The 18,419-nt window shown below is 43.0% G+C and overlaps 1 protein-coding gene across 3 annotated transcripts in view; it reads right to left on the bottom strand.

Moving 5' to 3' along the window:
• The window catches only part of SERINC5 (serine incorporator 5), a 106,626-nt gene that overhangs the window by 9,001 nt on the left and 79,206 nt on the right, over positions 1-18,419 (bottom strand). For all 3 annotated transcript variants that reach the window (XM_072793588.1, XM_072793598.1, XM_072793605.1), the window contains 4 exons: positions 15,493-15,704; positions 12,310-12,405; positions 9,032-9,158; positions 1,853-1,919 (listed from right to left, as the gene is read on the bottom strand). In XM_072793588.1, the coding sequence (XP_072649689.1) occupies positions 1,853-1,919; positions 9,032-9,158; positions 12,310-12,405; positions 15,493-15,704 (502 nt within the window). The remainder of the gene's footprint in view (positions 1-1,852; positions 1,920-9,031; positions 9,159-12,309; positions 12,406-15,492; positions 15,705-18,419) is intronic.

Here is an 18,419-nt window from a genome sequence, read left to right as displayed (position 1 = left end):
GAAACTGGTAACACAGGGAATGGCCTTGACAGATCTTGGACCAAATGACACAGTCCAAGACTCACTAACCATTCAGTGGGCTCAAGACACCGTATCCTGGGGTCCTTGTTCCTCTAAAGCCTAACTTAGCATAAGAAACTACTAACTCTTTCAAAGGTATAGCCTGTGAAACCTGATGCGAGGAGAGCAAACCAACTTCCGTTTTACATGCTCTCCAGTTCAGAAGGAAACACTGGGACATTTTCCTTAGAATGAGAAGGAAAACATCCTCTCAAATCTAACTTAGAGACTTGCTGTTCTTTGAGCCTGCACTCGACACAATAGGGATATTGAAGCCATGGCACACGGCCTCAGCAGGTGGCTACCCGCCGTGGGGAGAACAAACGCCTGCCTTCTAGAGCCCCTCTTCTGTGTGCGAGGCAGTAAACCTATTCAGCCTCAGCAGAGCTTTCTCCTTTTTTAAGTGACAGAAAGAGCTGTTGAATGCTGCTGGCAGACTGACAACCCTTCATAGCTGTCACCATCTCCAGCTCAGGTGCAGGAAAGGCCATGCCCAGAGACCCAGCTGCAGAGAAGGGTGCCCATATCTGGACAGACACAGGGAGAGCTGGAGGATGGGGCCTGGGGCCGGGGGCCAGGCCAGGTGCGCAGCAGGGCCAGGAGCCAGCAGCTCAGCTCTCGGGCAGCAGCACTCGGGCCACACGGACTCTGGAGCCAGAGTGCACAGTCCACATGCCAGCAAATCAGAAGCATCACTAACTTTTCTGTCTCCCTCCTCTGTAAAACAGAGATAAAACCCTTACTGGGTTTTTATGAGGATGCAACGAAATCACAAAAATAGTGCTTTGAACAGTGCCTGGCATGTGGCAAGTGCTCTAAGTCTCAGTCATCACTGGAATCTCCTGTTCCTTCCGTTCTTGGGGTCAGGGCTCAGTCTTTTCCTGGCTGCCTCCATGTGATTAGACCTTGCCTGACCTCAGTGGATGTCCCACCGAGGGCCCCAGCAGAAGACTTGCACAAGTAAGGAAATCACAGACATCCTGCTGACCGATAGGCATCTGCTTACCACTCTGATTCTCTGAACACCTCCTGTTCCCAATTCTTCACCCAGTGAAGTACCCACCTGATGGTACTGATGCACTTAGATAAGCTAATGTGTAGGGGCGCCTGGGTGGCTTAGTTGGTTAAGCATCTGCCTCCAGCTCAGGTCATGATCAGTGTCCTGGGATCGAGTCCCACGTCTGGGAGTCCCTGCTTAGCGGGGAGTCTGCTTCTCCCTCTGCCCCTTACCCGTGCTCATGCTCTCTCCCTCACTCTGCTCTCTCTCAAATAAATAAATAATTTCTAAATAAGCAAGCAAGCAAGCTAATATATAGACAATGCTCAGTGGTGTGGCACGGAGCAGATGCTTGTTCCTTCCTTGTCCATCCTTTTCCTTCTGCAATGCACCGATTACACATAATCTCATGGTCATGCTATACATGAAGGACACAGAAGAATGGACTAGAAGTTAAAACACCCCCCCCCACACACACACACACATTCCATTATGACAGAAGAAAAGAGCAGTCAGCAGCCTGACAAAGCTACCCAGGCCTCTGGTGGAAGATGGGCAGCCACACTAGAGGCTAATGTTGTTGGAGGAAAAGCAAAGATTCATTTTAATCCCATCGTATCTTGTAGATACTTGGGACATTGTTTTTTTCTGCACAAAAAATGTATTCTTTTCCTGAGGAGAAAAACGGGATCATGGAATGCAGCTCCATAAAGATGCAACACACATAAAGAGCCTTCCTGAAATAGAAATAGGTCTTCAGAGATGAAGCAGGGTAAGAGAAGGAAATGAACTTACTTCCAGTTCTGGAGCTGCGTATCGCCCTTGCAGAGCATCAGAACTTGACCTTGTCGTCGATGTCAAGCTAAGGAATAAACACACACGTTACATCCTATCAAAGGAAAGGCTGGGACGCTTAGCCAGTGCTCTAATGGGAGGCTCACTCCAGTTCTGGCTCCTTAAAAGTAGTCTGTCAATATCCCACTTAATTCCAAAATTGACCAATTCTATAGTTGTCTTTTTCTGTGGATTGCATTAGATCATTTTAAGCAAAGAGAAGTTTGTTGATAAAGAAGTAAGATATGTTTGGTCCTATTATCTTGGTTTTTACCTCTCCTCCCTCAAACACCAGGCCGAAAGGATTTTCTGATTTCCCTTTTATCTTTCCCCAACTTTTGAGGAGTCTCACTTAGATGGAATCAAAACCAACAGAAGAACCCAGAGACAGCATTTAAAAAAAAAAAAAGGACATGAAAAACAAAGGTCACAATTATTTACTATGGTTATCAGCTTTTGGCAGAACAAAGTTTTCTGTTTGGAAATTCAAGAGTAGCTGTCAGTGTGATTAGAAAAAAAAAAAAAAATTCTTCCCACCATTCTCCTTATATCCAGAGAGGTAAAATATTATCAAATCTGGCTTACAGGGGGGTAAAAAAGGTATTTCCTCTAGGGGGAAAAAGGGGGACATTTTAAGCAAACAAATATATACAATACTCAGGGTTCCAGCTAACCCTATAAATTCATTTAGCAAATATTTACTGAAGGCCTGCCATGTGTCAAGGCCCTGTTCTAAGCCCTGGGGCACTCAGTGAAAAAGAGGACAATCCCCAGCCTCTAGCATCCTAAGTGCCAGCCTGGAGGCGGGGGTGTGGCCACTGGAGAAGCAGGAATTAGCAGACTCATTTCAACCAAAAAAACCCCATGAGGCGACACAGCCTTCTCCACTTATTCTCATCCTCTTTCTGGAGGAGGAGAGATCAATAAAATGCAAATAAACAATAAAAAGCCTTCCTCACAAAAAGGTCCTCTGGGATCCAAGTGCACTGCTTCTTTTGTGGGCCACTCCAGGCCAATAGCATCACTTTCATTTCTGCTCTGAACAGATGGATGCTGACTGAGGCCCAAGCACCCTCGCTTCCTGACTTGGAGCCCCATCAGAGGAATTTTAGAGCTACTTCCCAAACACATACACTTTGCTCCTCCATGTAAGTGCATGCTGTATTTTCTGCATGTGAATTATGATTTAATATGCTGTACTGGGATGCCTGGAGGGCTCGGGGCAGGATCCTGGGGTCCTGGGATGGGGTCCCACATCGGGCTCCCTGCAGGGAGCCTGCTTCTCCCTCTGCCTGTGTCTCTGCCTCTCTGTGTGTCTCTCATGAACAAATAAAATCTTTAAAATAAAATAAAAATATGCTGTATCGTATCTGTGGAGGAAAGTGTAACTTCTAGAGATCAATTATCTGCATTTTTTACCTGAAAGATGATATTCCTTATTTAAAAGAGTTAGAATAAATACTGCACTTTTGTAAATTCTTTGGAATAAAATGGTTTCAAGAAAAAAACTTTTGATTCTGGCCACTGCCACTTTACTTCCATCATCAGAGCATGAAATGGGGAAGCTTTTGTTCTTATTTCTAAACACGTGTATTCAATTACTCAGCCATCAAAAAGAATGGGATCTTGCCATTTGCAACTATGAGGGCGGAGCTAGAGGGTAATATGCTAAGCAAAGTAAGTCAATCAGAAAAAGATAATTATATGATCTCACTCATTTGTGGAATTTAACAAACAAGACAGGATCATAGGGAAAGGGAGGGAAAAATAAAACGCGATGAAATCAGAAAGGGAGACAAACCATAAAAGACTCTTAATCACAGGAAACTGAGGATTGATGGAGGGGGAGGGGGTTGGGAGATGGGCATTGAGGGGGGCACGGGATGTAATGAGCACTGGGTGTTACATGCAGCTGATGAATCACTGAACTCTACCTCTAAAACTAATAATACACTATATGTTAATTAATTGGATTTAATTTAAAAATACATATATTTTTGTATTCAGTTCATCATTAATGAAAGAGGACTTCTAGAAGTACATGCTACTATCAAATATGGTTATAATTCGGTCATGGCCTTTGCCCACAAAATACTCTTCTTGGAATTACCAAGGAAACATTGTTTTTCCAGACTCCTTAAAAGCCTAGGAAATTCTTCTTGTCCACATTCTATTACTCAGACTCATCTGTTTGGTGAGTGCAAGACATGTTGCTCAACAATTCCTGGATTACGCAGAACTAGAGTGCTTTCCAGAGCTAAAGTGCAAGCAACTTTCACCCACTGCTTCTTGTAGGGCAAGGAAGGAAGACTGATGGCATTTGGTTGGGACGTCACCGTATAGACAAGTCATAGCCTGTTTACTATCTCTACTCCCCGCTCCAAAGAAGCCGGCAGTGGCTTGTTACTGTGACAAACAAAAAAATGCTTCCCCTCCATCACTGCCATGCCCAGGGCTTCTTCCATATTGGCAGAATGATTCAAAATGCAGGTGGCCCTCCACACCTGCTTCAGCTGCTTTGGGAACTGGCCAAACTCCCCTAGATCAAAGAAAATCTCTAGGGAACACGTACAGACATTCCTGTTGGAGACTGATTCTGCTCCCTCCCAGGGCCCTTGGGAGATCTCATGACTATTCCCACCCTTTGTGTGAAGTTCAATTATGCTTCCAAGCACAGTGTAACTTGTGACTCATAGCTCCCAAGGGAGACCACAGTCGTATGAACTGGGGGGAGGCCTTGACACACCCTCCAAAGCAGAGCCATGAAAACTTCTAGCTGATAGGTGAGGGAGTGGCCGGACTCCCAAAGCTTGTATACTCCTCCATTTACTTTAACTTGTCCTCCTTTCTCAAAAAAAGGTAGCAAAGAAGACACAAAAAAACCCCAGATACCTTGATTTGCCAACTCCCAACTCCCAGTTTAAAAGTTTTCTGGCTACCAGCCTTGTACTTATTTCCACACGGTCTGCCCTATTCCATGAATATTTCATTTCAAATTAGCAAGTTATTTGACATTTAATAAAGATTCTTAGGTTTTCCAATTTTATACCCAAGTTCCTAATCATTTAAATAATATTTTCCTCATAAGCACAGTTAAAACCAAAATAGCCAGGACCATTTTATAGCACAAATACTTCCTAATAATGAGGCAAGTCATCCAGCTTATCCTTGTACCACACCGAAGGACCTTACTCCCAACAATCCCAGGGGGAAAAATGATTATGAACCTGCCTCTCCCAGTACTCTAGCAAGGAAAGCCCAAGGAGAGGGTTCTTGAGATTGGGGGCAGGGGGAATCACAAAAACAGGCTCTCTGCCTCTCAGTTTCCCTTTTATATATGACAAGGGAACTTAAGCTGATTAACTCCAGGATCCTGCCTCACTAGACAGTTTGGATTTGAAGCCAACAAAATAACAATTTCAGCCAAAATCTAGAGACCAAGGAGGGAATTAAGGAATAGTTTGTGGAGGCTGCGGCTAAAGGGGTGTCAGAGGGTGGGCCTATCCAAAGACCAGGCTTTAGGGAGTCTCAGGAGGGATGGACCCATACAAAGAGCCAGTGGGGAACCTATGCATGGGGTCCAACTTGTGACACTTCTTCACAGCAATAATGCCTGAGTACAACAGAAGGGGCATCTGGAGAAAGAGGAGCCTCAGTTGGAAAGGTTACGTTTGAGCCCTTCCTTCAAACTACGACAGCAAAAACAAAACATACTCAGAGTGAGTGCCCCAGACGTAGGACCTGGGACAGAGAACAAGAAACTGAGTGTAGAGGCCAGCATGAGGGCACCCTAAACAAGTATGTGTTGGGGCAGGGAGGGTAGGGCCAGTTGGCTCCTGGTTAGGTGAGGAGGTAGTGCAATCAGCCTTCTAGTACCTTACCAAAAAATTAACCCCAATCCCAAGCAATCTTGGGACTTACAGTGAAAATGTGTGAAGCTCATACTGTGCATCTTGAGGCTTCCTACCAAGGGCTCTAGATATTCCTGAGGCACTCAGCTGATCAGTCAGGAGAGCATGCAACTCTTTATCTGGGGGACGTGAGTTTGAGCCCCATACTGGGTGTAGAGATTACTTAAAAATAAAACCTTTTAAAAAAAGGATGGGGGGAGGGGTAGAGATGCCTGGGTGACTCAGCAGTTTAGCACAGCCTTCAGCCCGGGGTTTGATCCTGGAGACCTGGGATCAAGTCCCATGTCAGGCTCCCTACATGGAACCTGCTTCTCCCTCTGCCTGGGTCTCTGCCTCTCTGTCTCTCTCTCTCATGAATAAATAAATAAAATCTTTAAAAAAAAAAAAAAAAAGGACGGGTGCCCAGACGGCTCAGTGGGTTAATAAGCATCTACCTATGGGTCAAGTCATGATCCCAGGGTCCTGGTATGGGACTCCCTGCTCATCAGGGAGACTGCTTCTCCCTCTCCCTCTGCCGCCCTCCCCCACTCATGCTCACTTTAATTAAACCTCAAACAGGGGGAGGGGGACACCTGGGTGGCTCAGTGGTTGAGCAGCTGCTTTCAGCTCAGGTGGTGATCCTGGGGCCCTGGGATCAAGTCCCGCATCGGGCTCCCTGCATGGAGCCTGCTTCTCCCCTTGCCTGTGTCTCTGCCTCTCTCTCTGTGTCTCTCGGGGATAAATAAAATCTTTTTTAAAAAAGGGATTCTAGATAGCCCTGTAGTCATTTTTAAATGACAGTTTCCACTCAATGTAGCCTCTTTTTATGACATCTTCCAGCCTTTCAACCTTGAGTCTGGCAAGAAACACCACCCCTAGGAAGTCAAGGTTTGAAAACCTAACTGAGATGCCTCCTCCTCCCAGTAGCATCCCTTATCTCCAGGCCCTACTGGGCCTGAACTCCCTTCCCTGGGAGCTCCAAGACGTTTGGTTACCAGGTCCTGAAAGCTGACTCCTCCTGGCGCTGCAGCACATCATTACAGCACTTATCTCCCAGCCCTCCAGCCTGGCGCTTCACTGATGTCCTGTATCACGCAAGCTCCCGGGGCCACCTGGTTTACTCCAGGGCCCCCCTTGCGTGGATGCTGCTTTCCGCCTCCTCTTTCCATCAGGCACCACTGATTGCAGTTTAATTACCAATATTCAGTAACGTTTGCTTTGCCATTTACACAGATTTTAAATAGCTGTGGTCAGCTCTGAAAATTATTATCTTTTGCAAATATCAAACCAGTTATATCAGCCTCCACTGGGGAGCCTCTAAATTCCAAAAGAGGTGAGGTTTTATTTATTAACTCTCACTCCAGAGTAGCAGGGAAAATCTTGACAGGGTGAAAATCCCACGCTGCAAAATAATACCATGTGGCAGTTCTATCAACGCTAAGTAGAATTGTTGCCATCTTTCCATTAACGGATTTATAGCAAATCTAAGCCCTATTTTACCTAAGCAGCAAACACATGTGTGATTAGGCATTCAGCAATCTGCAAAAAAACACAATTTTATTCTGTCATATATCTTTATAGTTTTTTTTTTGTTTTTTTTTTTTTAGTAATACAAACACAGGAGAAATGCGACCTTACTATAAACAAACACAACAGAAAAAAGTTATCCCTATAAACACCACTATTACAGGTATGGTGATTTTTTTTTCTATATATGTAAACACAACTATATTTTATTTTTGTCATGTTTTTTAAAGATTTTATTTATTTATTAGAGAGAGAATATGAGCATGAGCATGAGGAGGGGCAGAGGGGGACCCCGAGATCACCACGATTGGAGCTGAAGGCAGATGCTTTACCAACTGAACTACCCAGGCACCCCCATATTTTATTTTTAAATGGGAATATCCTATCGTTACAATTTAGTCATCTACTTTCTACTCACATAATTTGCCAATATTTATGACATGCCAATACAGAAAAAAACCTGAGGGATAAATGATGAAATTAGCCGTGCTGCTGCCATTTCTCCCCCAAAGCCCAATAAAAACAGACTCAGGAAGAAAAAGCTTACTCAGAAAAAGAGGTGAGAATCAGCATTCGAAATTTGGGTGGTTTTACATCAGCATTCACTGACTCGGGCCCGAATCCCAACCACCACCGCTTTGGATACAGCAGGTACACAGCAAACAACTATGGAATCAATAAAAATGAAAGGCCAGACATGGTCACCGTGGGCCTTTCTGCTACAAGCAGAATCTGTGGCTAGGCCAGGGACAGGAGGAGAATCAGTGTGATAGAATCTTCACTGGAACAGCCACCTGCAACACGAGCAAGCGTTTCATGGCCTACCACGTGACTGAACAAGTATTCTAAAAATTCAGTTCCTGTGTCTCCAAAATGTCTGCCTTCAGGTTCCTTTCTAACAGTAGGGAGTTTTAGAGCTGTAAGAGAAAACACCCACGTGTGTACACAAAGACATTTTACTTATATAAGGTAGCACCACCAGGATTCCTCAGTTTCAGCCAGAGGAAGACGACAGTGCGTCTTCGACAGGATGAAATTTTTATATGTTGAAACGTAACAAAACATAAAACACAGAAGTAAACCCCACACATGAGAAGATCACTGCCAAAGGGAAGCCTAATTATCAGTGAATTATGTACTCAGCATCAGGAACTAAGCTGTTTCTATGGGTTACGTTCCTCCCCGGGGCCATCTTTTGAACATTCTACGTCAAGGTGGCACAAACCCACCACGAGCATGTGAAACACCGCCTGCTTTAATGGCACTGTGGGTTTCAGCATAAAAGAAAAGAGACGTTTCCTGTCTTTCTTGGGCCAAGCACAAAATGACCATGTATGTAGAGCTTTGTACTCTTTTCCATCAGCAGAACAAATGGTATTTCCCTTGGATTAGAAAGCTGCCAAAACCTTCTGGCACATACCATTTCTTCCCTGCTTTGTACTCCCTGGCCCTCCAATAATACTTTAACAACTAATATTCAACCGTTTTCTCAAGGGTTGCAACGTACTCTATATCTATTATATTTACCCATATAAATAGAAGTAAGGAAAATGAAGCCCAAACACTGAGGTTCCACACTGTAATGCAAACTTTTTACTTCAAGCTATTTTCCCTCATCCTCGGATGGGATTTGTTTTGCAGCCTCGCAGTTGCTAAAGCTCACTTAAATTCTTCTCCGTGCTTTTAGAGTTTGCAAAGATGGCCTCAAGTGTCTAAGACTTACCATGAATACAAGATGCACACGAACAAGAGAGTGGTACCCAGTCCAGTAACCAAGTTTTCATCTCTGTACAGGTCCTGACCAAAGTCTGGCACACAGATTGTAACATTCTTCCCATGCTCATCCAGAGCTTGCGAGGAAAAAACAACGTAATCAAAGTTAATTAGAAAAGCCTGTTGTAGTTCACAGACACATTCACTCTGGGAAAATGTGGGTAGCTTAGAAGAGCGAAGGCTTATTGCTGGAAACTTCTACTCCACAGTCTCGTTCGACTCAGACTAGAGTGTTGCAATTTCAAAGCACCCCCTCCCACCTAGGCAGCCTCCTAGAACAAGACCCTCAGATTCCAGCTGAGCGCCAAAGGGTTCCTCTGTGTCCTGATGTAGTGACAGACTTGCTCTTTTCAGTACTATTCAAACAGTAAGAAGTAAAACTAGATCCATTTTTCAGTTGACTTAGCAAACTCTGAACAGAAGTGGCATGTAAACATTCTTGAGTTCCCACCATGTTGATCCTCTCTGGAAGCGTGTAGAAGCTATTCAGAACCAAATACGTATTAGCTGCGCAACAGCCACCTGGTCAAAAGCCACACGAAGTCAGTAATAGGATGGTCATGATTCTATCATCCTTTGCTTACTTCTTACCTCCTTTTCCAGGAAAGGTCTCCCATCATGGTCCCCTTCTCTACATTTTCTTTCTTTTTTTCTCTTTTTAAGATTTCATTTTTAAGTAATCTCTGTACCCAGCACAGGGCTTAAATTCACAACCCTGAGATCAAGAGTTGTATGCTCTACCAACTGAGCCGGCCAGGCGCCCCTCTACATTTCCTTTAAATATATAAATATAAATACACACACACACACACACACACACATATCTTGTTTCTTTTTATTGATCAGGTTTGTAAATGTGCTAAATCTACAGTGCTTTAAAAAAAATAAACAAGAGTTTATTTAAAGAGAAGTTTTCCTCAAGAATACCGTGGTATGCATTAATTTCATTTGTTACTATTGTGCGCAAGAGCCTTGTTTTCAAGGGAACAGTATAAACGTCATTTTTTGCTCACTGTATTTAATAGACATAACTGGCTAATAGTTAATCATGATGTAAAGAAATGTGACAATATTCACTCACGTATGTGCTTTCTCAGTGTTTCAAATTATAGTCTATGAACACTGCTGACACCCACAGGAGAGAATAAAATTATCTGTGCAAAGGTGGGGTAAAAAATAGTGTATGTGGGTCACCTGGCTGGCTCAGTCAGTAGAACATGTGACTCTTGATCTCAGGATCATGAGTTCAAGCCCCACATTGGGCGTGGAGCCTACTTTAAGAAAAAATAAAAATAAAAAGTGCTAAACACAAACACATCCTGGGGCACCTGACTCAGAGGGGCGTGCAACTCTTGATCTCAGTGTTACGAGTTCAAGCTCCATGTTGGGTGTAGAGATTACTTAAAAATAAAATCTCTTATAAAAAAAAAAAGTTTAGGGCAGCCCCGGTGGCTCGGCGATTTAACGCCGCCTGCAGCCCAGGGTGTGATCCTGGAGACCCGGGATCGAGTCTCACGTCAGGCTCCCTGCATGGAGCCTGCTTCTCCCTCTGCCTGTGACTCTGCCTCTCTCTCTGTGTCTCTCATGTATAAAGAAATAAAATCTTTAAAAAAAATTTTTTTAAATAGCATGTGACCTGGGAATATTCTAATGTTTCCTGGATTTCTTAAAAATTTTGAGAGTCAAGGTATCTGGGTGGCTCAGTTGGTTAAACACCCAACTCTTGATTTTCACCTCAGGTCATGATCTTCAGATTGTGAGATCAAGCCCTATACCGAGCTCCACATGGGGCAGGAGCCTGCTTGGGATACTCTCTCTCCCTCTCCTTCTCCTTCTCTTTCTCCCTCTCCCCTTTTCCCCCTCTCTAAATAAACAAACAAACAAACCATTTTACAAACATACACACTCTATGTATTAGCAGCTAGACTCACATTTGTGACATCAAAAATAACTGTGTGTGTGGTGGTATAAGGAATCTTTATTCTTAGGCCAATGAAAAGTTTTTTTTAACTGACCAAAATATGAACTTTTCTATTTAAGTAGTACCACCTGAAATTAAAAGTAAGTTTTCTGTTTTTAAGTGATACCTGCCATTTAAGAGAAAAATACTCTAACCAAAAACCTCATGTTAAAACCAAAAATTAAGTCATAAATGAAAGTCTTAAAGAAACTAGACTTAAATAAACTTACTCAAGATAGAACTATTAAAAAAATTAAATAAAAAAAAATTAAATCCAGGATAGACTGTACTTAAGACCTACAACTGTATCACTTTGCACTATAAATAGCTCTAAAGACAAGACTCGTACAGAGTACATGTATATAAAACTTTCAAAATTATCTTTGCATTTACTTTCTACATTTAAAAAAAGGAAAGCAGGGCAGCCCCAGTGGCTCAGCGGTTTAGCGCCACCTTTGGCCCAGGGCATGATCCTGGGGTCCCAGGATTGAGTCCCACATCAGGATCCCTGCATGGAGCCTGCTTCTCCCTCTGCCTCTGTCTCTGTATCTCTCATGGATAAATAAAATCTTAAAAAATAAATAAATAAAAATAAAAATTAAATTAAATTAAAAAAGGAAAACTAACTTCAATTTTTCATTCTAGAGAAAAGATAGCATATTTTATTTTAAAGACAAGGTATCTAGGCAGAGAGAGGTAAATAACCTTCTACTTTTAGTTACTAAAGTGGTAGAACCAGGCTATAAACCCCAGCGGTCTAACTTCCAAGCTCATGCATGTTCTGTTGTCTCTATACATAAAGATTATTTAAGATGAGTAATTCAAGGTCACACAGTCAACAAATGATAAGAGCTGGGTTCAAATCCTGTCTCCTGCTTCCCACGCCCATGCTCTTCCCACTCTGTCTTATAAAGAGATGACCACCTGAAGAAATGTAAATTAATAACCAATAAAAAAGACAACATAAAATAAGCAAAACAGTACTGTTTCTTGAAAATGCAGAGCAGGAAAATGCAGATTAGGCCCCAAAGCAAACTCAACAGCCCATGATTGCTCCTGTTTTTGTTACATAGTGGGAAGACTCAGAAGAAGAAATTTTCATTTTGGTATCCCACATTAAGGACTTTATTTAGCGAAAAATCTAGATCATCTATTTCAATTTATCACATCTTTGACATTCTCAACAGCAGCACAGTAGAGTCATAGTCCTTCCTCCACAATGAAAATATTCATACCACAAGCACACTTCTCCTAAGAAGCTGGCTTACCTACTTCTACAGGCTTGCTGGACAGAGCCGAGAAAGTGAGATAGGTCACATAGCAGCTGATGAGCCCTGACTGTAGTAACCCGGAATGTGGCTGTCCTGGAAAATGAAAGGGACAGGTTTTAACATAACGCTTTAAGTTTCAAAAATAAGAAAGCCAAATAGCAAATAAGTTTGCTACTCTTGTTAGCAAACTAGTTCAAGTAACATTAATCAGTAAAAATTATATACTTGCTTCTATACTAGGCCTAGTAAAAAAATAACCCAAGGAGTATACCATAGTTGAGCAACTTAATTCAAGTTAGAACATAAGACTAACATCTTTTAACATATAAAGTGCTACTGTGTACATCCAGAGTAATACAAGAGTTTAGATGAGGGAAATACCAGAGAAATAAAAATGGCTTCAGCTAGTAGGTAAAACCAGGTAGTAAAAAGATATTTGAGATGGACTGAATATCACAGATCAATGTAGAAATTTTCCCCTGTGGTTTACCTGAACTGTATATTTTAAGAGTCACCCTACTGGTTGATGGAAGGCCTAGAGAGTTTGTTTTGTGAACCTGCCCACTGGTCATTGTTTCTGGTATCTGTGAACTCTTAAATGTCTTTATTAAATGGGGGTGGGGATGGAAGGGAGGGGCACGTCTCCTCACCGGGGATTGTGTTATCCTAGTCCCTAATGATTCCTGCATTTTTGAAGTTGTATAGGACAGTTTTTCATTATCCTACATGACACCCTTAATATTTTCAGCATGTTCATAAACAGGTTTATTTTTGTATAACTATTAAGTTTTTGCTTTTCTCAAGAAAAAAAAAAAAGGTCCCCATCCCCAAATGACATTCCTCAAACTTGGACTCCTATCTTTAAAGGAAACAAGAAGTCAATGTGTCTTCCAAAAAACACTAAAAAGACAGTGAAGGGGACAAAACTGATACACTTGTTATTTTAGAGATGCCGTGTTCTGCTGAGTTCTCCACCACAGTATTTTAATAACAATTGTATTTAAACATATTGCCTAGTCCTCCTGAGGTTCATAACACTAGCTTTTAAATCTTAAGACCTCAGAAGAAAATTCACCATCATTATTTGTGAGACCACACAGCTTATGAGATAAGTGAGTGAGACTTCATAGGGCATGGATTCCAGATTCTACAAGGCCATCAGACAAAGTCCACGACAATGGAAAAAAGTTTGACCTGTCAATAAACAAAACAAAACAACAACAAAAACACAAACAACAATAACAAAAAACCTTTGGGAATACCAGTCCAGGTCGACGAGGAAGGCAACTGAGGCTCAGCGTTCATTGAGAGAAGGGCTTCAGTATGTTATAATATTTAAATTAAACTAATAATTGAGAGTAACCAGGATATGACAAAAAGGATTTATCATTTTTTAGTGGAATTTTCAACCATCTGCATACATGAAAGGATTTAATCACTTCCCTCTGATTAAATTTGTTTCAAGTTCTAATTATTACATTGTACTAACCCATAAAAATATAGAAATAGAGTCTTTTATAATGTTGCTCTTTGGCATGGGAATAAAATTCACCTTAGCAACTAATGGCATTAAGCCAAATATTTCAAAATATTAAAACTATTTTAAAAAGTAGGATTTAGGGATCCCTGGGTGGCGCAGCGGTTTGGCGCCTGCCTTTGGCCCAGGGCGCAATCCTGGAGACCCGGGATCGAATCCCACGTCGGGATCCAGGTGCATGGAGCCTGCTTCTCCCTCTGCCTATGTCTCTGCCTCTCTCTCTCTCTCTCTCTCTCTCTGTGACTATCATAAATAAATAAAAATTTTTTAAAAAAGTAGGATTTAACCCAAATGGTATTTTAATCTGAACACTAGTATGTTTTAGGAAATTCTTAACTGATCAGTTAAAGAGACTGGGAGATTAGAACGCTCAATTTCAATAAGGTATTTGAAATTTTTAGGACCAGAAAACCTTTAAATTATTCAATACTACGTCACTTTTCTTTTAAGTTTATTAATTTAATTTAATAATCTCTATACCCAATGTGAGACTTGAACTCATGACCTCGAGATTGAGAGTCACATGTTTTTCCAGTCAGGATGGAGCTAGTCAGGTGCCCCAAGACTAGTTCACTTTTTAAATCACCATTTTAGAAATGATTTGAGGGACTACAAATTATTGGCCACCTTTTCCTTTTCCTATTAGAAACCTGAATACCATTTGCATTTCATCACCTGTAGAGTAAGATACCTTCAAGAAAATTAGATCACAGACATTTCTTTCTATAACCAAAGATGGCATTCTGGCTTAAGACATCAGAAGTTGTTTATAGAAGACAATTCAGGGGGCAGCCCCAGTGGCTCAGCGGTTTAGCGCAGCCTCCAGTCCAGGAGACCCGGGATCGAGTCCCACATCGGACTCCCTGCATGAAGCCTGCTTCTCCCTCTGCCTGTGTCTCTGCCTCTCTCTCTCTCTCTCCTCTCTGTGTGTCTCTCATGAATAAATAAAATAAAATCTTAAAAAAAAAAAAGAAGACAACTCAGGCCTGTACTTTCTAAAGTACTTCCAAATCCCATGATCTCTTCCCTTTGCCTTTGTGGGTTTTTCGGGTTTTTAAGTAAGCTCTGTGCCCAACATGGGGCTCTAACTCATGACCCTGAGATCAAGAGTTCTAGGGTCTACTGACTGAGCCAGCCAGGCGCCCCTCTTCCATTTGCCTTTGAAACAACCTTGAGTCAGGAAGGTTTATAGATTTCTGTTGGCTTTGCTGAGAAGGGCCTTGGGTCTGAGGAAGGTTAGCACGTGGGACCAGTTGTCACATTTTCTGCTTCTTGACTCCTAGACCACACAGTCCCTGATTTCTGACTCAAGGCCTTGAGTGAAAGATGAGCCCAGAAAGAGCTCCTTCTGGAGCCTTCTCATTCATAGAGATCATAGGGAAGAACTTAATACACACTCAGGGCATCTTCCATGTAAAGGCTCCTTGTAGTTCACTATGTAATAATGAACTTCTATCTTCCTATTTATTGACATTCAGCCCAAGTGTGGGATACGAGGAGGAGGCTGTAGTCCCGCCCTTCCTATGGCTGACCCATCCATGGTAAATTAAGGAATAACTGTAATTTAAAAACACTAGGTTTGTGCAAATTAACACACAAACAAAATGTATAAATAAGGAGGAGTGGAAAAATACTGTGCTTACGATTTTGGACGCAGGGCGAGATGGCTACCACTGAAATGAGCAGACACAGGCCTCCGTTCAGCCCCAGGAGAATTTTGTTTTCCAGGCAGCCATCCTTCTGTGTGTAAAACACCGCCATCAAAATCAAGCCTCCGGTGGCAATGGAGTACATGATGAGTGTCACCAGGGCCAGCGCCGCGTACCACAGCTTGTTGCTAGCCGTGCCTGCAGTCCTGTTTCTCCAGAGGTGGATAAGAGGGAGACAGAAGACAGGTCAACGAAGCCCGCACCCTCTGACGACATTCATCATCCCTCAGGCTTTGCAGTGCTCTCAGGCCCAAAGCCCTTATAAACCCAGGGGTCCAGAAGATCTATCCTTTTACCACCATCAGGCTCTATCAAAGCTAGAAGGTACATGTAAAAATGCAAAACAACTTTGGTTCACTGTTAGAATGTTTATTAAACACTAAAAATATTCTATATATATTTTTTTAAGATTTTCTTTATTTATTCATGAGAGAGACGGAGAGAGGCAGAGACACAGGCAGAGGGAGAAGCAGGCTCCCTGGGGGGAACCCGATGTGGGACTCGATCCTGGGGCCCCAGGAACCCAAGATCACACTCTGATCCAAAGGCAGATGCTCAACTGCTGAGCCACCCAGGTGTCCCTAAAACATTCTATTTTTAAATGTTTCTTCATCAACTAAAATGCACATCCACAGACTTGGCAAGGTTGTGCCAAGATTTGGTAGGTTTTGGCAAGTCTTAAAAAAAAAGTGGCTCTTAGAGGCGCCCGGGTGGCTCGGTGGTTGAGCGTCTGCCTTCGGCTCAGGTCGTGATCCCAAGTCTGGGGATCGAGTCCCGCATGGGGCTCCTGACGGCCTCTCCCTCTGTCTGTGTCTCTGTCTCTCGTGAATAAATACATAAAATCTTAAAAGAAAAAAAAAGTGGCTCTTAGATGGAGTTCTCGTCACGTTTTCCCTCTCAACTCAGAGCCTGGACGTGCCACCACCTCCTGCTACCGGTGCCAAAGCCAGTGCTGCTGCTCAGGGAGAGAAGGGGCAAATGAACTGCATGCACAGGAAGCCTGGCTGACCTCAGCCCCTTCACCCCTCTGCTGCAAGGAGGGTCTACGGTGTACTGCTCCTCCAAACAGTGCCACGGATGACGTAGGATTAAGGGAGGTCTGGAAGGAACACAACCAGCTGGGAAATGAGTAAAAATTGTAATGGGATTTACAGTAAGAAATTTAAAGAAGAGACTAATTTGCTTTCTAGCTTAAATATTAATAAAGGGATGGGAGAAGTAAGTGGTGGCCTAATAATCTAAGAAATTGTTCAGAGCAACAACAACAACAAAAAGAGTGCTCAAAACCACCGAACAAAGAGGACAAAACAACAGGGAGCACAAAGTGAATCACTGTCACCTGCCTTATGATGAAACTGCCCCATTGTAACCACATTCTAACAAATCTTCACAACTTGCTTAATGTTTTCCCAAAACTGGAAAGTATTCAGGCAACTCAGCTAAAATATTTTAATTATGAAAAAGTTACTGCAGCCAGAGACAAACAGGGAGGAAAGACAGCAATGATAATGACCATCGTATTCCTGAAACCAAGCCAGGCGCTCAATGACCACGGAATTAGTCCAACATAAAAGCCACACAAAGGAAATGACAGAAAAGGAGACTTGAGGAAGGGGGGAAAAATCTGAAAGCCAAATGGTAATCGATGACAGAGAAACAGAATGCGCGGTGGAAAAGGCGAACACAGCTGACCACTGTGTGGGTGGGGGGTGATGGTTTCTCCAATGGTCTTTTGGGCTGTTGTTAGCATATGAAGGGCTTTCTTTTGTTTGTATGTTTAAGATTCTATTTATTTGTTTTTGAGAGACAGAGAGAAAGAGCACTGGACAGGCTGAGCAGGGGAGGAGCAGAGGGAGAGGGACAAGACTCTGGGGGGTGGGGGTGGGGAGAGCGCAGAGCCCAAGGTGGGGCTCAATCCCACGACCCTGAGATCACAACCTGGAGGATTTTCTTACAGTTAATGTATGCCCGTACTCCCAAAGTCAAAGTTCTAACCCTAACCTCTCCCTTCCATTCCAGACTCCTATTATCCAACTGTTTGACACAAGGGAGCACAATGACTTCCCAATATCTGCATATCCACCCTCTACTCCTGCTTTTCTTCATCTTCCCAAGCTCAGAAGATGGCAGTTCTATTCTTCCCTTTTGTGGAGGAGGAGGGAAAAAAATTTTTAATTTTAGAGAAAGAGAGCTCGTGAGCAAGCAGGGGGAGGAGAAGAGGGAGAGTGAATTCGAAGCAGACTCCATGCGCTGCATCCAGCCCAAACTCACAACCCTAAGTTCGTGACTCACGAACTCACGACTCGTGGCTGAAACCACAAGTCAGATGCTTAACCAACTGAGCCACCCAGACACCCCAAGAAAGGGAATTTTTTTTTCACAAAAAACAACTCCTAACTGCAATCTCTCTCTCCTGGCTCCCTCCTTCCCCACCACATCCTCATCACCATCAGCAAAGTCAACAAGTTCCAACTTTGGAATATACCAGAACCTAACTGCTGCTACCATCGTCCAAGCTACAGTCATCTCTCACCTGGATTTTTTCCCACAAGCCTCCTTACCTGTAACTCAACTCTGATCCCCTCTAATCTTTTCTGGAATTAAAATATAAATTGTATCATGTTCTTCTTCTTTCAAACTCTGCTGATGGGCCTTCCATCTCCCACTAGGGCCCCAGAAGCCCACCGTGATCTGATCCAGCGCCATCTCACCTCTGGTGCCCATTCCTCACCAGTGGGGTGCAGCACATGGAGGCCCGTGTGCCCCTGAAGAAGCCCGGCATGGGCCCAGTGAAGTCCTGCCTTAGGCTCTCCCTCTTCCTTCTGGTCGTGGTTGTCTCCTTCGTACATGATCATGAAGCC

Source organism: Canis lupus, chromosome 2, assembly GCF_048164855.1.
Source record: "Canis lupus baileyi chromosome 2, mCanLup2.hap1, whole genome shotgun sequence".
NCBI lineage: Eukaryota > Metazoa > Chordata > Mammalia > Carnivora > Canidae > Canis > Canis lupus.
This window is presented reverse-complemented; position numbering and strand designations above follow the sequence as displayed.